Source organism: Cladophialophora immunda (assembly GCF_000835495.1).
Source record: "Cladophialophora immunda strain CBS 83496 unplaced genomic scaffold supercont1.2, whole genome shotgun sequence".
Lineage (NCBI taxonomy): Eukaryota > Fungi > Ascomycota > Eurotiomycetes > Chaetothyriales > Herpotrichiellaceae > Cladophialophora > Cladophialophora immunda.
Window position 1 is genome coordinate 957,224 of NW_015622542.1, and position 20,949 is coordinate 978,172.

Genomic DNA, 20,949 nt, shown 5'->3' on the forward strand with positions numbered 1-20,949 from the left:
TTTCGTCTCCTCAAGCGCCTGCTTTTGGTGGGGAGCAGAGGCGATGGTGAACCTCACTTGACATTCCACGGCGACCTTTGCTTGACCTTGTGCTAGAGAGTGCCCGTGGCTGATGCCACTCTGGCTCTCCATTTCAGGAGCACTCATCAATGAGGCGTATTCCACGAAGGAGTTCTCTGTGCCCGCTCAGTCACCGGTGTGGCTTGAAATTCAACGGCTGAATCGTCCCTGGCAGCGCACAAACGCAAAAACCATAACCGAAGTAAAGACCTATGAGCGGAGCGGAAGCATTCAGGGGCCTCAGCTCTAGACCGCTGAAGACCACAGCTTCTCCAATCACCGTCTCCTCCAAACAAGGCATCATGGTTTGGCTATTCCAGTTTCGCTCAGGCGGAACATCGGCACATCTGGGGCTGAACACGTGGTGCGTCAACGTCGAGCGGTTATCAAGGCGTCTTCTCGTAAAGGTGGACTAGCTCCTCTTCCACAATCATGCGTCTGTCCCTGTCCATGGCACGAAGCCACTCGAACGGTTACCCTTTACGATGAAGGTCCTGTTTGTCGAATGCGACGGCGAGGGGCGGCCCCGGAAGACAGCCTCTGACGAAGGAGTGACTCGCACCCAACATGCTGCACGCGAATATCACAAAAAGGCCAAACTGCGCAGAGCCAAGGACAAAAGCCAAGTCGCGCATCAGGGTCGCAGGTCGAAAAAGTCCAGCTCGACGACGACTGTGACAGATGACTCAGCTGCCCTGGAGCTGAACGCCACGCGAGAATCGCCTGTCAAGATCCTCCTGGGAGCCAGTCGATCCGACCCATTCCACACGATCGGCGAGGATGGAGGCGTTCCGCTCTACGTGCATGAGATGCTGGATCATGCCATAACATGCCACTGGTCGGAATTGTGTCTGAGCGACGGTGGAGGACACAACGCCTCCCGAGCCGAAATCATGCAGTCCGTCATCCACTGTCCAGTGGCTTGGTACACAATCGTCTTTGCCGGCGCGACTCATAATGCATACCAGTATGGCGCCCGCGGGACAACCAAGCAGAATGAGCAGCTCAGGCTTGCGTATAAGACCAAAGCCATCAGGTCGCTCCTGGAGTACCTCCAAGATCACGGCGACAACGTGTCCGAGGAAACCCTCCTAGGCATAACCACCTTGGCCTCTCACGGGACCGGCGAGAACCTGAGGGGCCATGAGTCGTACAAGCGGCAGACCCTGCCCTTCCTGTCCCATCTACATGACGTTGACTACTACGCTAACATGGACACCGGCATGGAACATCTGAGAGCTGTGTATGCCATCGTGGACCGCCGGGGAGGGCTTGGCAAGTTACGCCGGAGGAGTTTGGCCATTGTAATTCAAGTGTAAGTGAGCCGCCCGGAAAATTGCCAAAGGCCTTGACTGATTGTGGAGGGGAAAAGGTGCGACATTCTAACATCCTGGAGGGACTTGCAGCATCCTCACTTCAATCTCGTGCTGCCGACAACGTTCCACATCAACAAGAGGAGCCATCAACAGGATGCTGCTGCACAAGGCGTGCTTGAAACTCTGACGACGGGCTTTCACGAGTTGATCAGCGATGGCTACACCAGTCTTGACCACCTCGTGGAGATCGCCGACCGCGTGAGCATCTTCTCGGCGGATTTTGACCAGTTGCTCAGGACCTATGATCTCCCGAAAGAGCAACAACCTCTACATACTCCCAACATGGCACTTGTCAGATATATGCGGTGGTGCGTGCTCCATGATATCCTGTCGCTACCCGAGCACGGCACCGACGCCGACACCGACGAGGATGACGATGACGACGAATCGCTGCCCGAGAATGTTGTGTACGAGATCTGCCGGCACATTCTGTTCGCATATGCGGTGTTCGTCGTGGTGCCCATGCCACCGGCGACCAAGCTGCAGGCAAAGATCGCGGAACGGCTTGGACGCCTCCTGATCAAGGCGGTAAAGGTCGGGATTCCCAGCCAGCAGCCCGACCTGTTCCTCTGCGCAGTCGCGTGGGGCTGGATGTGCACGGAACAGGCGGTCGGGTATCGCAAGCTCGAGAAGCTCCTGGGAAGCTTCGCCACGTTGCTGGAGTTCGCCACGGTCCAGAGAAAGCCCGATTCGTGGCCAATAGTAGAGGAGACCATGAGGTCCTTCTTATGGTTCGAGACGTATTGTGAGGAACCAGGGAGGAAGTTCTGGGTGGCCGCGTGTGAGCTGGCGGAGGAGGACATCGGGGCCGAGGAGTTCCCTTGAGATATCACGGCAAAACCAGGCAGCGGTGCTTGCAATTGGCCTGGTGAACTTGGCCAGGTTAGGATGATACGTATTTATGGAGCCATGCCAAAGGAGAGATATCGTACCGTGAAGACATCAGTCTTGCTCATATTGGTAAGAAGAGCCACTCAGGCCCTCCTTCATGGGTTTCTAGTAGTTGCAAACTACTCGCTCGAGGCCAGCCAGAACGGCCGCTTCGCACACTGTCATATCCACATTTCATGACCCAGGTTAAGTGGGGCGTTGCTCAGGTCTTGGAAAAGGGAAATAGCTATGGGAGCCGTTTGTTGTTCGACGCAGTCTTTCGGGAGAAGGAAATGAGCCTCATGCATCTACTATCGTAGAGGGTATGATGACGGGGGATGTTTGGTCTTCTGTCAAGGCCAATCTAGAATATGTGTGCTCTGTTTGAGAGAGAACTACTCGTGGAACACCCTTTTGTCTCAAAATTAGAGCCCGATCAACTTCGGCTTCTTGCAAAAACCTCTTTCAGGCTACCTTCGACAAGATCCATATTTTGACCCAGTTCCTTTCCATCAACCACAGGCTTGTCACAGGGAATGAGCACAAATGCGATCCTCGCCCACTCATTGGCGCTCAAATTCCTCCAGGCATGCATGGTTGCCCTCTGCACGCAGATGTCCCCTCTCTCCATCACTCTCGTGCAATTGTCAAGTATCAGCTCCACTTTCCCTTCAATGACGATCCCATAGTCGATAGTCTGGGTTCTGTGCATCGGAGAAACATCTCCCGGGCTTATGTCCACAACCCGACACACGGAGGACCCGAAAGCCAGACCAGGAGGGTTATATAACAGGTTCCCGTAGCGGTCTGTATCATCTTCCAGCCTCACTGGGGAGTCTTCAGTGGTGTATGCGAGGAACATGGACGCTTTGGGCAAGTGCTGCCAAGGGTCGGCATTCTCGGGGACGGTAGAGGTCAGGGTAGATCTACCCTGTGTGTCGTGGGCTGTAATGAATCTTTTGATCGGTCGAAGAGAGTGGTCGATTTTGGCAGGCGGCGTAGCTGAGTCCGTGCTGGTTAGACAATTTCTCAGCCAGCTTAACAACGCCATACCGATCGCAAAGACTTGAGAGACTTGAGATGGAAGGTGAAGGACAAATGATTCTGGTGCGTAGCCGGCCTTTTTACACCGGGGCAACAACTGCCAGAAATACATCCCGTGGCCTACCTACTATTCTTTTAGAAACGACCCTGACCCTTCTCCCCTCCCTATGGATGATGGATCCGTTGCTCGCTCTGTGCAAGGTTTGCAGTTTCGCCCCATGTCTAGCTGCAGAGTTCGGTCCGTGAGTTCGGCCCGATCGTGCATGAACCCGCTTTCTGACCACCTCTGTCCATCCTCCACGGGGAAGGATTCGTGGAGAATTGGCCTTGGCTATAGTGACTACACTCAATGCGGAGCACAGTGTATTTACTTATAGGTCTTACGTCCCATCAGTAGAGGTCAGTAACAACCCATCAACAACCCTCGCAAAGACGAATCGACATGGCCACCGAAAATCCACAGCCAGACAGCAACTCGCAGCTCAAAGCTCAAGTTGAGTGCATGGAGCTGGCTGATGGCACTGTGAAGTTGCTGGATGAAGGAGGCCATGTACGCAACATCCCGGTGCCAACAGACCATCCTGACGATCCGTTGATATGGTCGCTCAGGTCGCGAGGCCTTGTCTTTCTCGCCATCTGCATCTATGGCATTACTGGATTCGGTGTTGTCCAGTCTGCACCCTTATTCTTTTCCGACATGATCGCGGACTACATGAAGGAAACACGCGGGGTACGCATCTCGTTACGAGGATTGGAATGACATATTACTAACACCAGCTGTAGGAATTCAATCCCTCTCGAATTGGAGACCTAGCATCGTATCCCTCCCTGTGCATGGGCCTTGGAAACTTTCTCTTCGTTCCACTGTCTCTAGTATTCGGAAGGCGGCCGATGCTTATCCTTTGTGCCATTATCATGGTAGCCTCGGTCATCTGGGCAGCCAAGTCTGACACTTTCAATTCTCATCTTGGTGCGAGATGTCTGCAGGGTCTGACGGCTGGAGTATCTGACTGTCTACTACCCCTGATTGTCCTCGACACTACTTTTCTGCACAATCGAGGCTTCTGGATGACTCTCTACTGGTCAGTCACGGCGATTGGATCTTCGCTCATGCTCGTGATTGTGCCCTTTTTGGTCCACTCTCAGCATGACGACTGGCGTATCAACTACTGGTTCTGGCTTGGCTGGGCCGTTCTCACCTTGATCCTGGTTTTGACGTGTCTTCGTGAGACTATGTTTTACCGCGAGCCTGCCCTCCTCAATGGACAGATTGTCATCAGCGATGCGTATGGCCAAGTCCATTTTGAGGCAATAGCAGGCGATCATCAAACTCCAAACACTCGGACGGAATACACGGAAAAGAAGCACCCTGACCCCTACATCAAACAAATGCTACCTATCCGCTACAAGCACCGGGGATCAAAAATGGGTACCTTTATCCGGGCGTACGTCGACATGGCTATCTGCTTCACGCATCCTGCTATCTTCTGGACTTTGTTGCTGAATTCGGTACTCTTCTCGGGCCTTGTTATCTTGTCTCTGACCTACGAGGCCCTCCTGGTCGGACCGCCGTGGAGCTTCAGCCCGCAAGCAGTGGGCACCTCTCAAATTGGATCTGTGATCGGGGCAGCTGTAGCTTTCCTCGTTGTTGGAATGCTTGTCGAGCACAGTGCCGAGCGTCTCACTCGACGTAACGGCGGCATCCGTGAGCCGGAACACCTTCTTCCCAGCTTCGCCGTGCCGGTCATTCTCGGCTTTCTTGGACTCTGCATCTACGGTGTCGTCGGCGGGAGCCCGTTCAAGTATAGCTGGGTGGGCATCCACGCTGCCTTTGCGCTCTACTTCTTCTGCTTCATCGCCATCTCGGCAATCAGCAGTGTCTGGGTTGCAGAGTTGGTGCCGAAAAGGGCTGGTCCCGCCATCGTGTTGATCTGTGGTGGCAGAAACGCTGCAAGCTTTGGAATCAGGTATGTTTCACTGGCCTAGTCTGTGCTTCGCGTGTCCTGGACTAATTCGTGTTTTTCCCTACAGCCACGCGTTTCCCTCCTGGATCCAGGCACTGGGCCTCCAGAACGCTCATATCTCGCTCGGAGGCATCTTTATTGGCATTGCAATTTTCGGGATTCCATTGTATTTTGTTGATAGGCGTATTAGGAAGCTTTGGTCGTCTTACTTCCAATGAAAAGTGAATAGGGAACGAGGCAATGGTGAGGGTCGGTTTGGGAGTTGGGAGAAACATTGCGAGCCTGGTATCGAAAAGACGCGGAGACGTGGAGACGCGGGGTGGGAGATGATGCCAAGCCACTAGCGAACTACCAACGTAACTTGCTTACTTGCCGCTCATCGTTACCGTCGCTGTTTCCAGCTCAACATCGTTGATAAAGTACATTTCATGTCGTAAAACGTCTCTCTAAGTCCTTGTTACTCATCCGAGACCCGTCTGACAAGCCTCGAGGCCTACTACTGCTCAAGTTTAGCCCATTTTGCTTTAGTTTCCGCGTCTCCCTTCGATGACATCTACAGTCTGCACAACTGTCGCATTAGGACCATTCGCAAGGTTCCTTTTGCACTTGCCTCGGTGTTGATTGTGCCCCTAGCGAGAATCTATACTGAACAGGTCTTGGAACTAACGTTGTATACCATTGCGACTCAAAAGGAGTTTGAGTACCAGTTACTTAGGTTCAGCAGGAGCACTGTTTGGCCGACGTTTGCGGATAGCTATTCACCCTCATTACAGCTCCCCCGAATCGTACATCAGGGCTCTCCCAAGCATTTGAGGTTGTCAATTTCCGAAGCTCAAATACTTTGCGGAACTCAGGACACCTTCATGCTCGAAGACTGCCAGCCACACATTCCGCTATGGAACTGGAGTCATTCGCGCGACAAGACCACGGTTCGAGGGCGGCGGTCACGGTTAAGCCATCACTCCACGATGCAGCCTGCGTTCGATGCCGACAGCAAAAGGTCCGTTGCTGCACTCTTTAGGCTCCTGCGAAATCTAATACTCACCTGGAGTCTTACATTTAGCTCAAATGCTCAAAGGAAAAGCCAGCTTGCAAAAGATGCATGAACCTGTCCAGACTGTGCAGCTATCCTTCTCCACCAGATCGGAAACGTCTGATGGCTGAACGGCGAAGCAAGATGAACTTGGAAAATGCGCATCAAGTGCCTGTCGGGGCTCCTAGTAAGTCCCTGTCCACCTGTCCGGTTGCTCTGACTAACATTAAGGCTCTGTCGAAGGACCTCCATTGGACGGCTTTACCAAAGGTTCCGCCAGCGGCTCACCACCGATTGTTCTGACTCCGTCTCAACAACAGCTAAATCATAATGTACATGACGATTTATTCCCAAGCAGCGAGATGGCGATGTTCCTCATTGAGGTTTACTTCTCTCGAGCTTATAACGCCACTCTGCTATATCACAAAGAACGTTTTGTTTCTCACTGGATTAGGCGTCGCCTTCCGAGCTTCATTGCCCTCAGCATATTTGCGACTGCGTCAATCTTCCTGAGAAACGGCCAGTCCTCGAATCCTCCCCTTACACTTGCCGACTCAGCCCATGACTGGGAGAAAGTGGGCGCAGACTGGGCAAACCGAGCCTCTCAGCTAGTCCTGGCGCATGCAGATATTCCCAGTCTGGAGACCGTGCAAGCTTGTCAAACCCTCGTTCTCTATTGGCTCGCTCATGGACAGACTCAACGCGTCAATATACATGCGAACGTCGCCTATCGAGTATGTCGCCTGCTTGGCATTAATCAAGAATCCGCCGCCGATGACCCAATAACAGCTGAGCAGGAAAGACGCTGCCTGTGGGCTTGCTGGATCACTCAATGTATAAGTCAAGACAACGCCACATTCAAGGGTCGCTGCTGGAATGACATTGCGGGCATTCCACTGCCTGCCACTGAGATATCTTACATTAGAAGCGAGCCTTGCCCCTATGAATATCTCACGAGCGATGGAGAGGTGGGGCAGATACCTCAGTCTTCTTTGGAGCATCCAGACACTTGGTCTCCCATGTCAGAGCTGGTGAAACTCGCTGGATACTGGTAAGTTGGATTACGCCTGACATTCTTGCTCCCACGTCTAACGTCCTTTGGTGCTCCACGTATTTATTTTGTCTGCATAAGTCAGTTGAAAGGGCTTGAGAGTCACTGACGTTTCACAGGTGGGAAATTCACGACTTTGTCAAGCAAACATCAAACTGCACCCCTGTCGAAGCCAAACGCCATCTAGCATCTTGGATGAACATTTCATCACGACTGGAGAAGATTCAAGATGCTTTGCCAACACTATACCGGCAAAGACCAGCGCTCTCGCGTCATTCAGATGTCAACATTGAAACGTTGTTCTCGTTACTATGTCTTCAGCATGCCTGTGCCTGTGTGTTGGTGAGAGACCCAGCCCAGTTCGCTAGCCTTATGACTTTCAGTCTCTGACTCACCGGAAGCTGCTACTCCGCAGCAAGCAGCTTCCGATTACTAAATTCTGCCAATATTTTGATTGTTTGACTTCTCATATCTGCTTCCGTCGCCCGAAGGCTGATCTTTTTCGAATTTCAGAATGCATCGATTGTCCCATTATACTCACGTTGGACGATTTCGCTCAATCTGCCAAAGAAGATGATTCTGTCAGCAGCGCAGGAGGTTTTAGATAACGCTTCTGTGATCCTCAACATGGCCAATGAGCTCTGCAGCCTGTCGCCGGATCCAAGCAAAATATCCGCCCTGACTGGATACTGTCTCTATTTCTCTGTATTTGTTCAGCAGAAATACCTGACTACGCAGCCCACTTTCGGGACGCAAGCGACGGAGTCTACCAATGGAGCATTCTCGATTCTGAACACGCTGCAAGACTACTGGTACCCACTCAAAAATTTTGTAGGTTCAACCCATCCGCAATGACCCCTGTGTCACTGACAGAACACGTGAAGATCACAAAGCTCCGGGAACAATTCGAACAATACAGTCAGCGTCAAGACGTGGACGGAGAAATACAAAAAATGAGTCAATTCACGCCAGGGCAAGGCGAGACTCAATCGTCTAAGGGGTTTCCCGACATCGAGCATTACGTGGAGGATGAAGTTAACATTTTGCGAAAGTCTCCTGGAGGTTCGGTGCCTCTAAATCAAACATTCAGCAACCAAGCCAGGGGAGCCCCGAATGCGCAGGTCGTTGGAATGCCACGTCCCACAGTAGGCGCCGCAGAAAAGATGCTCTCGCCGAGGCAAGATGAATCAGGCCGGCCCTGGCCCGTTGTCGAGCACAGTTCATCTCACTTTGTGGACCCCAACTCCTGGCCATGGTGGGATATCGGAGCAGGGTCAAACGATCCAGACGAATTGTCTCTTGCAAACATATGCATGATGGAAAACGGCTACTGAGACACCCGGGGACCACATCCCGAAGCTCGGACCGAACAGGTCACACACCGGCTCCACTTCCAGCTAAGCCTTGTGCTCTCCTGCACTGGTGAGACTGATGAAGAACCGGATGCCATAATACTCAGTATTCCCAGCTTCAATAGTGGAATATTCAACTCGAGGGCTGACAAGATACTACAATCCCGTGGCCAAGTAGGGCTGATCGATGTGTCTTTGTTAACAATCAGCGCCGAGAAGCCACTGGTCCAATATGTTGGTAACATACCCCATCCATGTGGAAGTGGGATCCCCTTTCCCCATCGAAAACATTCCCTTCGGTGTGTTCTCTACGATTGAAAAGGTGAGTGAAACAGATCTTGGGTATCGCTTGTCTCTACATGCTAAGTACTTCTCACAGCCTGTAGCACGCATCGGGACTATCATCGGTGATTTCATTCTTGATTTGAGCGTCTTAGCGTCGAGAGGCATCTTCACATCCCCCAAAGGCAACGGAGCGGCAAAATCATCTTCATGCCGCGATACCGGCTCTGTCTTCTTTGAACAGACCCTGAACGCCTTCGCCGCTCAAGGCCGGGCCTTCCACTCCTCCATACGCATGCAAATCATCCATCTTCTATCCAACCCTAACTCCATCTTGTTCACCGACGATGCGCTCAACGGTCTCGCTTTTCTCCTCGCGAGGAACGCAACCATGCATCTTCCCATGCACATCCACGGCTTCGCTGACTTCCTGTGCTCGGAGGTCCATGCCACAAACGTACGTGCGACGGGCCTTCTCAGCATCGGCGATTGTTATGCTCCATCCGGTGTCTGCGTGCATGTTATATGTGAATGCTGAAATGACATGACTCTAGTGCGCCCGTATTGCAGGCCAATCCCTCCATCCCAGCTTCTACGGGTTTCCCACCGCGTACAACGGTCGCGCCTCCTCCATCGTCCCCAGCGGAACGCCAGTGAAACGGCCTCGTGGCATGCTTAAAGGGCCGCCTGCTGCTGCTCCTATTCTCAACGGCACCAAAGATAACACCGGGTACAGGCTTGGACCGACTGCTCGCCTTGATTTTGAGCTCGAGATCGGCGTTTTCATCTCCAAACCGGTCCCTTACGGCCGAGACGACGTGACTGCGGACGAGGCAGCAGAGGAACACATCTTCGGGTTTGTGCTGCTGAATGACTGGAGTGCGAGGGACGTGCAGTTCGCGGAGATGGTGCCGCTAGGGCCGTTCAACGGTAAGGCGACGGCCACGACGATAAGCCCTTGGGTGATCATGCCTGACGCGCTGGAGAATGTGGCATGTGGAAGCAGCGTGGAGAGGGCAAGGGAGGAGATGGACTTGTGGCCTAGACATCTGCAACATAGCGCCGCGTCTTTCGAGAAGAGCACGTTTGATGTGGAGCTCGAGGTCGCGGTTATTGGGAAGGACGGAGTCAGGGACGTCGTGTGCGAGTCGAATCTGAGACATTTGTACTGGAGCCCGGCGCAGATGGTGGCGCATCAGGCTTCTTCAGGGTGCGGCCTCAAAGAGGGAGACTTGATTGGAACGGGCACGATTTCTGGGCCGAACCACAGCGATCAGACACCGCGCCTGGGGTGTTTGTTTGAGCTGACAGAGGGCGGGAGAAGGAGCGTGAGCTTGAAGTCGGGGAGGAAATTGACCTGGTTGGAGGACGGGGATGAGGTGGTGTTCACCGGGTGGGCGAGGGCGGCTGGGAGAAGCATTGGCTTTGGCGAGGCGAGAGGACTCGTCATGCCGGCTGCTTTGTAGGATTAACTACTCGTTTTGCGAGGGTAGAAGGTTTGCCGCCACCGCTATTGCTGGGTCAGTGAGCATACAATACCCGAGTTACAAGCCTCTAGTGCTCCGGGATCGAGAGAATTCGTCGCTCAAACACGAGATAATGTCCACTTTTTTCAGAGATGTGTAGACTCAAACACCGAAAGCGGAGGATTGACGACACAAGCGAGCGATATCTTGCCATTAAAAATGGGACAGCGGCTAGCGTTCAATGATCGGAGAAGAGTCATGAGCCATAGAGTACATTGAATTCAAGAGTATGCTGCTGCAATCATGTTGCTCCCCATCCATCACGCCAGCATCGCAACGGCGCCCAACACCCCTCCCGCCAACGGCAACAGACTCCGGATGCCGTTCAAAGTGGTCCACTTTGCGATGAGGCCCTCGACCTCCTCGTCGCCCGGCGGCTGCAAGGGGGTGCTTGGACCCTTCGACGCCGCGTCCGAGTGTCGAATCAGCTTGTTGTTCGTCGCGGACATGGCGATGAGGGTGAAGGGCACGATCCCCAGCGTCAGCACCGCCGCCGAGCCGTAGTACAGGGACAGTGGACCCAGTGACGCGACCACCCGCCGGGCCGACCACGCGAGATAGAGATACGCCGCGGCCGTGATGACGGCGATGGGCGGGTTCTGGGCCTTCCCGGCCTCGTAGATGTAGCGCCATTGCCGCGACACGGCGCTGGCCGACACGCCGTCCTCGGCGGTGGAACGGCGCAGAGCAGGCGTGGCCATCAAGGAGAGGGCGGCGATGTTGCCTTTGTTGTCGATGTCAGTATGCGTACGTGTTCCGCTTTCGACTCGGAAAACCCGTGAAGCACTTTACACACGGCGTTCTCAAGCGGGTGTGCACTCACCTCCTAGCCACGCCGCTCCAGTGACACCGATGATTTTCGCGGCGCGCAGATAAATGGAGGACTCCATGGTTCGACGCGGGTGGGGACCGAAGAGGGTACGTACGTTCCCGATGTTTTTCTCTTGGAGATACGGAAAGCAGAGGATTTGTTCGGGCACAGAAGAGGTCCATGATTCAACGTTTATATACCGTGTCGCGCTCCGCGGTCTCCCGGGCAGCTGTGGCGAGACTCGAGACTCGGTCGAAATTGGCTCCGAGGCTGTGGCCGCGTCAACCAATCAGCACAGGGTCCGGAAGGCACAAGGCTGTTCCGACGGAGGCTTGTAGCGGTGGCTGTTATTGGGATCAACGTCATTGAGCGTATCGTTCGGTCCATCAATTGCACCTCAACAAGAGACCTCGAGGATCTTCTTAGAGGCGCATCCCGGCTTATACAGAGCCCTGGACGGCTTTCTGCCCTACTCAACTGTCTCTACGCTTCCGATGTTCTGGACACACCCCACGAAGTTTCCGCTTGATGATTTGACAGGTTGCACATCGAAGATCTGTGGAACGAGCATTGGACATTCCCCCCATACCACAGTGATATTCTAGGTTCATACAGGTATATTACCCACTCACCCGCATCTGGATCGTAGAAGACACATTTAGATCCGGCGACAGGATCTCAACTGTCCAGTGGAATAGTCATAAGCCAGGAAAGATCGTTGGGATCAAACACCGAGTCAAAGTCGAGGAAAGGTTCGTTGGAGAACAAGTAAAGGTCATCTTGTGGAGCGGCCCCCGCCGTGTCAGCCACGGGTACTTCGATGTTGTCCACTGGCTCAGGTGGGCGCCAAGATGACATTGAAGGTGAGCGTTGGCCGATATTCTGAGCAGCGGACGAGGTGTTCGGTTGAGACTGTTGAGAGTTGCCTTTGAAGCGAGAGTACTGTTGGGGAACGGCGTCGGAGAGAAGACGCAGGGTCGTAGTGAGACGCTTAATGGAGGTGCCAAAGGGGCTGTACCAGTCGAGAATTTCCATGGCCTTGCGCCAGCCGTCGAGAATCGATTCCTCCGAGACATCGGCGAAGATGGCAGGGCAGAGGCGAGCAGCAATGAGTACCGTTGCCGACGTATACAAGTAAAGGACGTTGTACCACCATGCTGCTAGACTTCCACTATCCCCGGCGTTGCGCCCTCTTTCTCGATAGATGATGTGGATGGCTTCGAGTGCGACGCGGACACACACAATCGCACACTGAAGAAAGACTCTATGGGAGAGTGCGCTGGCCAAGGGAACAGACCGGTCTCCGTTGTAGAATTCTGTGGTTATGAAACTCGACAGGACAGGTCTCAAGAGCAACAAACGCACATGTAGCTGCCTAAGATTCCATTAGCAACAGCCAGAAGCCACCCCTGAGCGGTTATCATTAGGAAGCGAACCTTTGGTGCAAGATGACGGCTTGGCGATACAGCTGGGCGCCTCTCACTTCAACTTGGGGCCTTGGATCCATCTTCAAATGGTCGGGAATGCTGTTTTCCCATCCGAACAGTCGGTGCTCAATCTCAAATACCGAGGATTGTCCTTCGCTCAAGGAACCGAAATATTTGTCGGCGTCAAGGGGACGAGTCTGTTTGAAGTTGACGGAGTAGAAGTTGAACAACACGTCGTGCAAAATTGTGTACAATTTAAGCGAGTGGACGTAGAATTCGACCGCCGATGATCGCTGCGAACCGGCTGCTTGTTCCTGGGGAGGGCTGCGCATAAGATCTTCCTCCTCGATCGCGAGGGGAAGGGGCACCGTGACCGCCGCCTTCGGACCTATCATGCAAGGCCGACCATATGTCATGCAGATAACTCTATCCATAAGAATACACCCATGCCAGACTTTGCGCAGAAGCTCTCGCGTTCGGATATCAGGGGCACGTTCGCTGGTCTCCGGTAAATGAAGCCCCAGGCTTTGTGCGGTGCGTATCCCAAGTCCAACAAACATCCAACACGGATGGGGTTCATTAGTACTCTGGAAGTATTGTGCAAGAAGCAAAAAAGATTGTACCGAGCGAACTGATCCGCCGTCCACAATATCCAGTAGACCTCGCGCCCTGGTGTAATAGGTGTGGGCAAGCTGCTCTCGCTCTTCGATCGAGGTTGACTCATCCAACTGACTGGCAAGGGCAAACATCGTATTTAATAAGCACAGGTAAGACCGCTCATCATCGATCGGCCCAGCATCCCCTTTCCAGAGCTTCTCGTAATCTTCTTGAACGCGGGGTTTGTCCAGGTATGGGTAAAGGACGTGGACGTATTTCCAATAGACAGACATCAGAATGTCTGCCCTGCGTCGAGAGGGCAGGACATAGTCAAACTGTTTCTGTGTGGTTGAGGCATTGCCGGAGGCAGGTAGATGTTGCAGTTGTGGATTTGGGGTCAAGGACTGTCGCTCCGGTTGTGTGGCGCCACTGACCTTTTGCTGAATCATCCTTTTCACGCTTTGCATAAACGTTCCAGCGCTGGAGCTTCCAAAGAAACCTGCTCCACTGTCTTCTTCCAAAGCGGCGCCGATAATGGCGTGGACGGACTGTTCCGAAGGAGACACATGTTGCGGTCCCAATGCGGCATCCTGGCCTTCGTGTAGTCTTACAGAACTACGCACGCCAGCGTCCCCCGGTTGTATATTAGGCGCAAGAGGTGAGTGAGACGAGGGAGACAGAGTCGATTGATAGATGACGGGCGGTATCTGGTCGGAAGGCGACTCTCGAGGAGCGGAAGCTGCATGTGGCCAGAGACCCTCGAGGGAAGCGGCCGGGTGTGAAAGCGGAGCCCGTCGATCGGCGCTTTGACGTTGTTCTGTACCTGTAGATGAAGTCGGAAGCGAAGCCGCCGTACTGGTTTTCCAGGTACATCTCAGGCCAGTTCCCGCCTTCTTCTGGCAAGGTTGGCACACAGGTCCACGGCCATCACACTTTGTCTTCCGGAGGCGGCACGGTTGGCATGCGAGGCTCACCTTCTGCCTCTTGACTCTTGCGGGTTGCATATGTGAGCGCGCTCTGGATGGATGTAGTTGTTACAAGGGGAATGTTTGACATGCAAAGTCCCTGCGCAGAATTCCGCCTCCAACCTCAGTTAAACGGTGCAGCCACTCCCGCTAAAGTTTGCCGAAGGCTGGGCACGTGCCACGCAGGGGCATCCAACAGTCTACAAGTATACAAGTACCTCGTAGATATCACGGCCCTTCGCAATGTCCAGAAACATCTTGAGCGACAATGTTCCAAGCCTACTCCCGACTTAAATGTCAGTGACTTCTATGCTTTCCATAACTCAAAGAACTCAGTCATGGTTGCCTCATTCAAGGCTCCGCCATCGCCGCCTTTGGTTTCTGATGCCAACTCTATTCTTGGGACTGGGAAAAGGCTGAGAATTCGTATATCCTCACTTTTCTCCCAGTCCTTCCTCCCAAATGTTGAGATAGCATCTCCGTCTCCGAAGGCAATTGTTTCCCAAGTTGCCGAGCGGACAGTTGAAGCTTCAGAAGGCCCCCATCGTGAAAGGGGAACACCGACTCATAAGACCATCTCACCCCTTTGAAGCGGTGCCATTGAGATGTATTTCAAATTGTTCAGCCAATGGTTGAACGCGTTGATGAATCTGGAGTAGGCATGGCCCGCTACCAACAACGGCAGCCTGGTAATATCCTTGTCAAGGCATCGGGAAGAGGGCCTTTCTGTCCGTCCGTATCGAAACATTCGTCCGCTAACCCACCTACCTTGCTGCTGTCTTGGTGTAGATGGTCGCAGGTGGGGATCCTCCTTCAGGCATAGCGATAGCTCAGGAGACGCTATTGCGAAAGGAACAAACACTCCCTTGTAAAGACATCGCCTTAAGGAGCGGTGCAGACTGCCAAGTTGGGCAACAGATCCCTTAGCAACCTGCTCGCTCAGGCTTACGGACTCTTCGTTCTCCCGAGTCGGAAGATCTTGCTTGTCACGACCGACTGCTTTCAAAGATACGAATGGGACCAGTGGTTGATTTGTCTCTGCTCCGGTATACACGGTCTGGGGGAAGCTCTACTGTGGAGGTGGGACAGTCGGACGTCTCTCCGACTGGACATATGCACTTCCCCACAGCCCACGTCTGATCGACAGAGCACCGCGGAAGCACATAACGAACCGGGAACGGGCAATTTTGGGTCCGAGTGAATTGCAATAGTCTCGGTGGGACAATTACAGGTCTCTGAATGCAGGTACCTCTTTCTAGGCAAACAAATAACGAGGAGAGCGGTTTGCATCCCGGTGAGTTGTGGGACTCGGGAAGAACAATGCTGCGGAAGAATGCATATCAACAGATCTTTACTGCTTGGCACACAATGTTGTATCTTCCACTTGCCGGACCCAAAGCCCGCATGATCGGTGACATGAGGCTTGTCCCATGTCCCTAGTCCCAATCTCATCATCGCACAGATACTGAACCCGCGGAGCTTCTTTATCGATGTCCTGATACACAGCACCAAGCCTAAGGCTTGTCGTCTGAATGACAGCGTTTTCTCTGGTGTATATTGCACCGAGAACGCAGTCTTCGATGCTGGACGCGACCAGAGATGTAAGTTACCAGGTCACTTTGAGGAGAGAAAGGGGCCATGTTAGGCGGCATGATGAAGGCACCAGGTCTTGTTGAATACCGCGGTGATAGATGCCCATGCTCGTCCAAGCCTATGTTTCAATATCATATCCGAGAGCTCCACTGTTCTTATAAAGACTCTGATACCCATTGTAATGAAAGATATGACAACCTAAGCCACAGGTATCCTAAAGCAGATTGAGATTTTGCTCGTGGTGGGGACCTATAGGCGCCGTGGACGACATTGTTCGTGTAGCTGGTCAGAGACTGAACCGCTGTGTCTAGAAAAAGGGCTATTAATACGTATAGCCAAGCGCTACAAATAGGTTGCGACTTCAAGTAGAGGAGGCGGGATGGAGTCTTTCGTTTTCTCGACAAGGCGCGCACTGCACCGGTTGCCTGACAAAATGAATACTCAGTAAGATCGGCTCCCGCTCGATACAGCCTCCGGAACCGGAACCGCGAATCATATATTACCTCCTAACGATCCCCTTACCGCCCTATATGTATTGATCAATTTACGTCTTGAACCAAACAACCACGCATGCTCAGATTGGTCCCTTCTTTCCCGAGTGAACAATAGATATAGAGGCAAAGACCATGTCTACCTCTTCCGTGCCAGATATTGAAGGCCTCACGGTCAATGACAAGGGCGAGCCCACACTCCCCAGATCCTACACTCTCAGCTTCGTCGGCGACTGGGGCGGCGCCAACTTCCACCGGATCTGCTCGTGGCTGACCCAAGAGTTCTGCGACCGCGCCGGTCCCGGGAGCCGGACTTCGATCTGGAGCCTACGAGACGGCGGCCTCGACGCGCTGAGGCAACTCCACGAGGGCGCCGCCGACCTGGCCATTGCCACTCCCGCCGCGTTGTTGAAAAGGGCCCTTACCGGAGAAAGCCCATTTACGACAGCGATGCCGCACTTGCGCGCCTTGGGCGTCCTCCCGCAGAACGACCGGATGGTCCTCGCCGTGGACCCGAAGCACAACGTCAAAACGTATGCGGAGCTTCGGGAGCGCAAGCCGGCGCTGCGGATCGCGACCTCGGTCAACGACGGGACGAACTTCATCGGCTACGTGGCCGAGGAGTTTCTGAACGCGCACGGCATCTCGAAGGCAACCGTGGTGGATGAGTGGGGCGGGACCGTCCTGACGGCCCAAAGGCCAGAGCAATGTGTGGCGCTGGTGGAAGAGGGCAAAGCCGACGCTCTCCTTCAAGAAGCCATCATGACGCCGTGGTGGAGCGGGCTGGTCGAGGGGCACAAACTGGTCCCTCTCGCCGCCGAGCCGGATGCCTTGCAGGCCCTACACCGATCTCTCGGCCTGAGGTCGAACTACCTCCCCGCGGGGTTCTGGAAGAACTTGGCCCAGGAGCTGCCGGCGCTGGATTTCTCGGACTTTGTGGTATTGGTCAGAGACGACATGCCCCGGGAGGTAGCGTATCTTCTTGCCTGGTGCCTGGTCGAGACGAGGCACCTGATTGAAGGACAGTACAAACATCTCGCCCCGGAGAAGAGCCCGTTGAGTTATCCACTCGAGCCGAAGAAGATGGCACAACCTCCCTTCCCACTCCACGACGGTGCAAGGGAGTATTACTCCAAGGCTGGGTACATATAGTAATGTAAGGAGGCGGCAAAAGCTTTCCAGGGTAGAAGTGGTTCCAATGCTGGTTTCATTCAAAGCAACTCCAAGGCTCGATGCATGCAAGTCACCGGCTACGAGTACTCTAAGAGTAAAACTGAAATGATGACAGTGGTGACATGGAGGATTCAATTTCGATCACGGTGTGCAACAGAAGCCGCCTCTTCAATAAGGTCTGAGTATTCAGCTACTAGCATACTATCCGAGTAGATACAGCCGTTGCCATAGTACAAATTACACCGCGCAGACATGCGGAGTGGGAGACATATATTATAGTCTCACTCCGCCTTCCGTTTGAATGACAAAGTCGCCACGACCGAAACCACAAATCCATGCATGTACCAAAATCCCGGGACATACGTCGCGCACAGGCCTCTGATAATTCGATATCCGAGGATGGGGCCATATTTTAGACCGTTGTCGCCGTTTCTGCTTGAGACGCCTACCGCCGGCAGGTCATCGAACTCTGTCATGCACGCCAAGTCGACGAAGGCGGCGCCCAGGTCTCCATACGTCACGGTCAGGCTGGCTCGGTCGACGCTGATCTCGTGCCCGCTGGGCTCGTCGTCGATAAGACCGTTGGGTTGGACGAGCAGGACGCTGGCCAGGGATGGGGCGGCGAGGAAGACGGCTTGACCGCGACGCAGATCTGCATAAGGGTGGACGAAGGCGGTTTTGATAGCCCAGTGGACCAGGGCAGGTCGGACAGCGGCCAAGGTGGGATTCCAAGTTGCAGACGACAACAGCAGAACTCGCGGGCGAAGCCAATCTTGCTTTTGGTCCTCTCGCAACGCCTCCAGCGCTGCAATGACGGTCTTTGCGCCGTCCTCGATCACGCTGACGCCGGGAAGATTGTCGTTCTCCCCGAGTGTGAAAATGATCTGTTGTGCGCCGTTCAAGCATTTGCGCATGTTTTCGACGTCCCCAAGCGGCCCCTGAAAGATGGAAACACGAGGGTTCGACGGAAGTGATGGAAAGAGATTGACGAGTTTTGAAGTTGACCGGACATAAATTTGGATGTCCACGTCTTGCCGTGGCAGAAGTCGTTGAAGCACTTCACGACCGGTTTTCCCCGTCGCCCCGAGGACAGCAATTGTCGTAGCCATGAGCTTAGCGACGTGAAGATGACGCTGATTGAGCCAGAATATGATGAATCTGAAAGTGGAAAGACGTGAATTGAGGTGTTAGTATTCCTTCGGCATGCCCATACGAGGCGACACATGGTTTGTATGCCAGCTGCTGCTAGAAATATACACCAGCGGTCACACTGCTCTGGCGCTTTCGAAACCGGCATTGCTCCTCAGTATTCCGACCGATCCCTCTCCAGCACAGAGGGTACATAGCTCACGGAGACACTTCCAAGGTTTCCCCACCGGATCATGAATGACTAAAAAGCTGGGGATACAGACGCCGGGGAGGAGTCAATGCAACCCAAAATGCAAGGGAGCCTATCGGGCAGATCAATGCCGAAGCAAGAGCCATTGGAGGAGACACCCACTGCACTCTGTGTAAGGACACCTCTGGGGATGAAGCGATGACAACCTCAAGACTGGAGAGTGCAGGCTTTGTCCCGCGAAGCATCGAGCTCAACCACGTTCCTCCGGGGTAGTAAGCTGCGACAAATGGGAATCGTTCCGCCCACCCAGTCGGAACGCACCTCGGAAAAACTTGTGTGGTCAGTAGCAAACCTCCGCTTCCGAGCCGTTACTCAAGAAATGTGTGTCATTTGTGTCATTTCAATACTTTGTCACGCAACGAGGACAATCTTGAAACTTACAAGCTTTGCAAGAATCTGCATTCGCCGTTTACTAGCGCCCAATTCATCTTCTTCCCACTGTACAGCATTTCTGCAGCTGGGCCTGGACGACTGGGGGAGGGGACTTGAGTACCACCGATACGTGGATTTATATCGGGTCCGCGTGACCGAAAACCAGCTCAAGTATCTCGCTCTGACGTTCTTGTCCCGCAGAACATCGAGTCCTGGCCTCGGACTGTGCCACGTTCGCCTTTAACTTCTTGGTGGCTCTCTTGGAACATGCACAGGAACAAGGTCTCCTCAGCCCAGACGAGCTTCTTCGCCAGAAGAAACTGTTGACCGAGCACAATCACACGCTGGAAGGATCTCAAGGTGACTCTGAGGCTTCCTCGAGAGCAAACCCGTCTCTTGCCGAGTCCGGTCACTCGGCCTTTGCGTCAGGAATGAATATTGCTGCCCTTAGTCAGGGCCGGAGTCCTCGCTGAAGGGTTGCCGAGATCCAAATAAGAGTCCCTTCTCTCCCACGGGGGCGGCGGCTAGCGAGGTATTATCAATGGGTATCGTGGCAGTGGAGGACTATCTTTCATTTGTTTTATCTGAAATTTCGTTCAATTGTAGACAGATAGGGAGCGTTCAGTGGGAGATCTGTACGCCGCTCCAAGAATGGAAGCCTATGTAGGATTCTGAGAAGTAATCATTGTCACCCGAGCGTTCCCAAAATACTTACAGGACATCAGCGTAGCAAAGTTTGATTGTGAAATATCTTGGAAAAGGAGAGAAGGTGGCAGGCTTGAGGGAACAGCAGACCAGCGGACCGGACAGGAGGCCGCAGAAGCAAATTCTAGAGGGGAAGAGGGAACCCATAGGGCGACGAACTGGGTCCGATTGAATACTGCTAGGAAGATGGACTGACTGACTGACCGACTGTCGCCATCCACGAGCAGGAAGTGTGCAGAAGAACAATCTGAGATCAGACAATGCGAGGACACGGACGGCTTCGAGGTCTGAGTAGTTTCCACTTTCTCTCATGTTGCGGTGGAGATACGGGCGGCGGCCTGGCAGGAGATTCACGGACTACGTGGCTGCCTTCATTTATCTCCTGCCTGCGTGCTCCCCTCGAGCTTTGTATTGTGCGACGTGGGGAATGGGGAATGGGGAAAAAGAGGAAGTGCATCTATCTATATCGAGGACAACAAGGCTGGCCTTGGAGTAAAACAATATCTCTCCGAGTAAAGTTTTGCGCGGGCATATCGAATTACTATCTCTATATTTCCTCACTAGTCTTCGCGTGCCTTCGCTTCAATGGAGACCACGCCACCTGTACACAAATGAAAATAGAAAATCCCTTCAGTGTTGCTTTTCTCGATGTTCCGAATCAATCCACAAAACAAGGCTCACGCTTCGCCGGTGACATCCGCCGCAGTCTTCCTGCTCGCAGCACGCCTTCCAAGCCAAATGGCCGCACCGATGAGAATCACAGCGCAGACAGCCACGACTGCAGCCTGGGTTGCAAAGACCGCAGCCACACCGTCCTTCGCAATCCAACTGGGCTGGAAGTAGCCGACGGCGAATCCA

The 20,949-nt window shown here is 53.6% G+C and overlaps 8 protein-coding genes across 8 annotated transcripts; 5 read left to right on the forward strand and 3 right to left on the reverse strand.

Moving 5' to 3' along the window:
• Positions 1–471: 471 nt before the first annotated feature.
• On the forward strand, positions 472–2,640 carry PV07_02679 (uncharacterized protein). The gene is made up of 2 exons (XM_016389308.1): positions 472–1,375; positions 1,433–2,640. The coding sequence occupies exons 1-2, from the start codon at positions 546–548 to the stop codon at positions 2,259–2,261; spliced, it is 1,659 nt and encodes a 552-aa protein (XP_016251210.1). The 5' UTR covers positions 472–545; the 3' UTR covers positions 2,262–2,640.
• Positions 2,641–2,742: 102 nt separating this feature from the next.
• PV07_02680 (uncharacterized protein) lies at positions 2,743–3,462 on the reverse strand (the record flags this gene model as incomplete). Its single annotated transcript, XM_016389309.1, has 1 exon — positions 2,743–3,462. One exon carries the CDS (start codon positions 3,460–3,462, stop codon positions 2,743–2,745), a length of 720 nt encoding a protein of 239 aa, XP_016251211.1.
• A 330-nt stretch (positions 3,463–3,792) lies between these two features.
• PV07_02681 (uncharacterized protein) lies at positions 3,793–5,532 on the forward strand (the record flags this gene model as incomplete). Its single annotated transcript, XM_016389310.1, has 3 exons — positions 3,793–4,080; positions 4,134–5,317; positions 5,382–5,532. 3 exons carry the CDS (start codon positions 3,793–3,795, stop codon positions 5,530–5,532), a joined length of 1,623 nt encoding a protein of 540 aa, XP_016251212.1.
• Positions 5,533–6,491: 959 nt separating this feature from the next.
• On the forward strand, positions 6,492–7,788 carry PV07_02682 (uncharacterized protein; the record flags this gene model as incomplete). Its single annotated transcript, XM_016389311.1, has 3 exons — positions 6,492–6,534; positions 6,579–7,398; positions 7,518–7,788. The coding sequence occupies 3 exons, from the start codon at positions 6,492–6,494 to the stop codon at positions 7,786–7,788; spliced, it is 1,134 nt and encodes a 377-aa protein (XP_016251213.1).
• A 122-nt stretch (positions 7,789–7,910) lies between these two features.
• Positions 7,911–8,732, forward strand: PV07_02683 (uncharacterized protein; the record flags this gene model as incomplete). The annotated part of the gene is made up of 2 exons (XM_016389312.1): positions 7,911–8,229; positions 8,283–8,732. The coding sequence occupies exons 1-2, from the start codon at positions 7,972–7,974 to the stop codon at positions 8,730–8,732; spliced, it is 708 nt and encodes a 235-aa protein (XP_016251214.1). The 5' UTR covers positions 7,911–7,971.
• Positions 8,733–8,982: 250 nt separating this feature from the next.
• Positions 8,983–10,498, forward strand: PV07_02684 (fumarylacetoacetase; the record flags this gene model as incomplete). Its single annotated transcript, XM_016389313.1, has 3 exons — positions 8,983–9,072; positions 9,130–9,489; positions 9,587–10,498. The coding sequence occupies 3 exons, from the start codon at positions 8,983–8,985 to the stop codon at positions 10,496–10,498; spliced, it is 1,362 nt and encodes a 453-aa protein (XP_016251215.1).
• Positions 10,499–10,600: 102 nt separating this feature from the next.
• Positions 10,601–11,529, reverse strand: PV07_02685 (uncharacterized protein). Its single transcript, XM_016389314.1, has 2 exons — positions 11,382–11,529; positions 10,601–11,282 (listed from the first exon to the last, which is right to left on the reverse strand). The coding sequence occupies exons 1-2, from the start codon at positions 11,446–11,448 to the stop codon at positions 10,819–10,821; spliced, it is 531 nt and encodes a 176-aa protein (XP_016251216.1). The 5' UTR covers positions 11,449–11,529; the 3' UTR covers positions 10,601–10,818.
• A 518-nt stretch (positions 11,530–12,047) lies between these two features.
• Positions 12,048–14,397, reverse strand: PV07_02686 (uncharacterized protein; the record flags this gene model as incomplete). The annotated part of the gene is made up of 2 exons (XM_016389315.1): positions 12,048–12,744; positions 12,806–14,397. 2 exons carry the CDS (start codon positions 14,395–14,397, stop codon positions 12,048–12,050), a joined length of 2,289 nt encoding a protein of 762 aa, XP_016251217.1.
• Between the last annotated feature and the right edge of the window lie 6,552 nt (positions 14,398–20,949).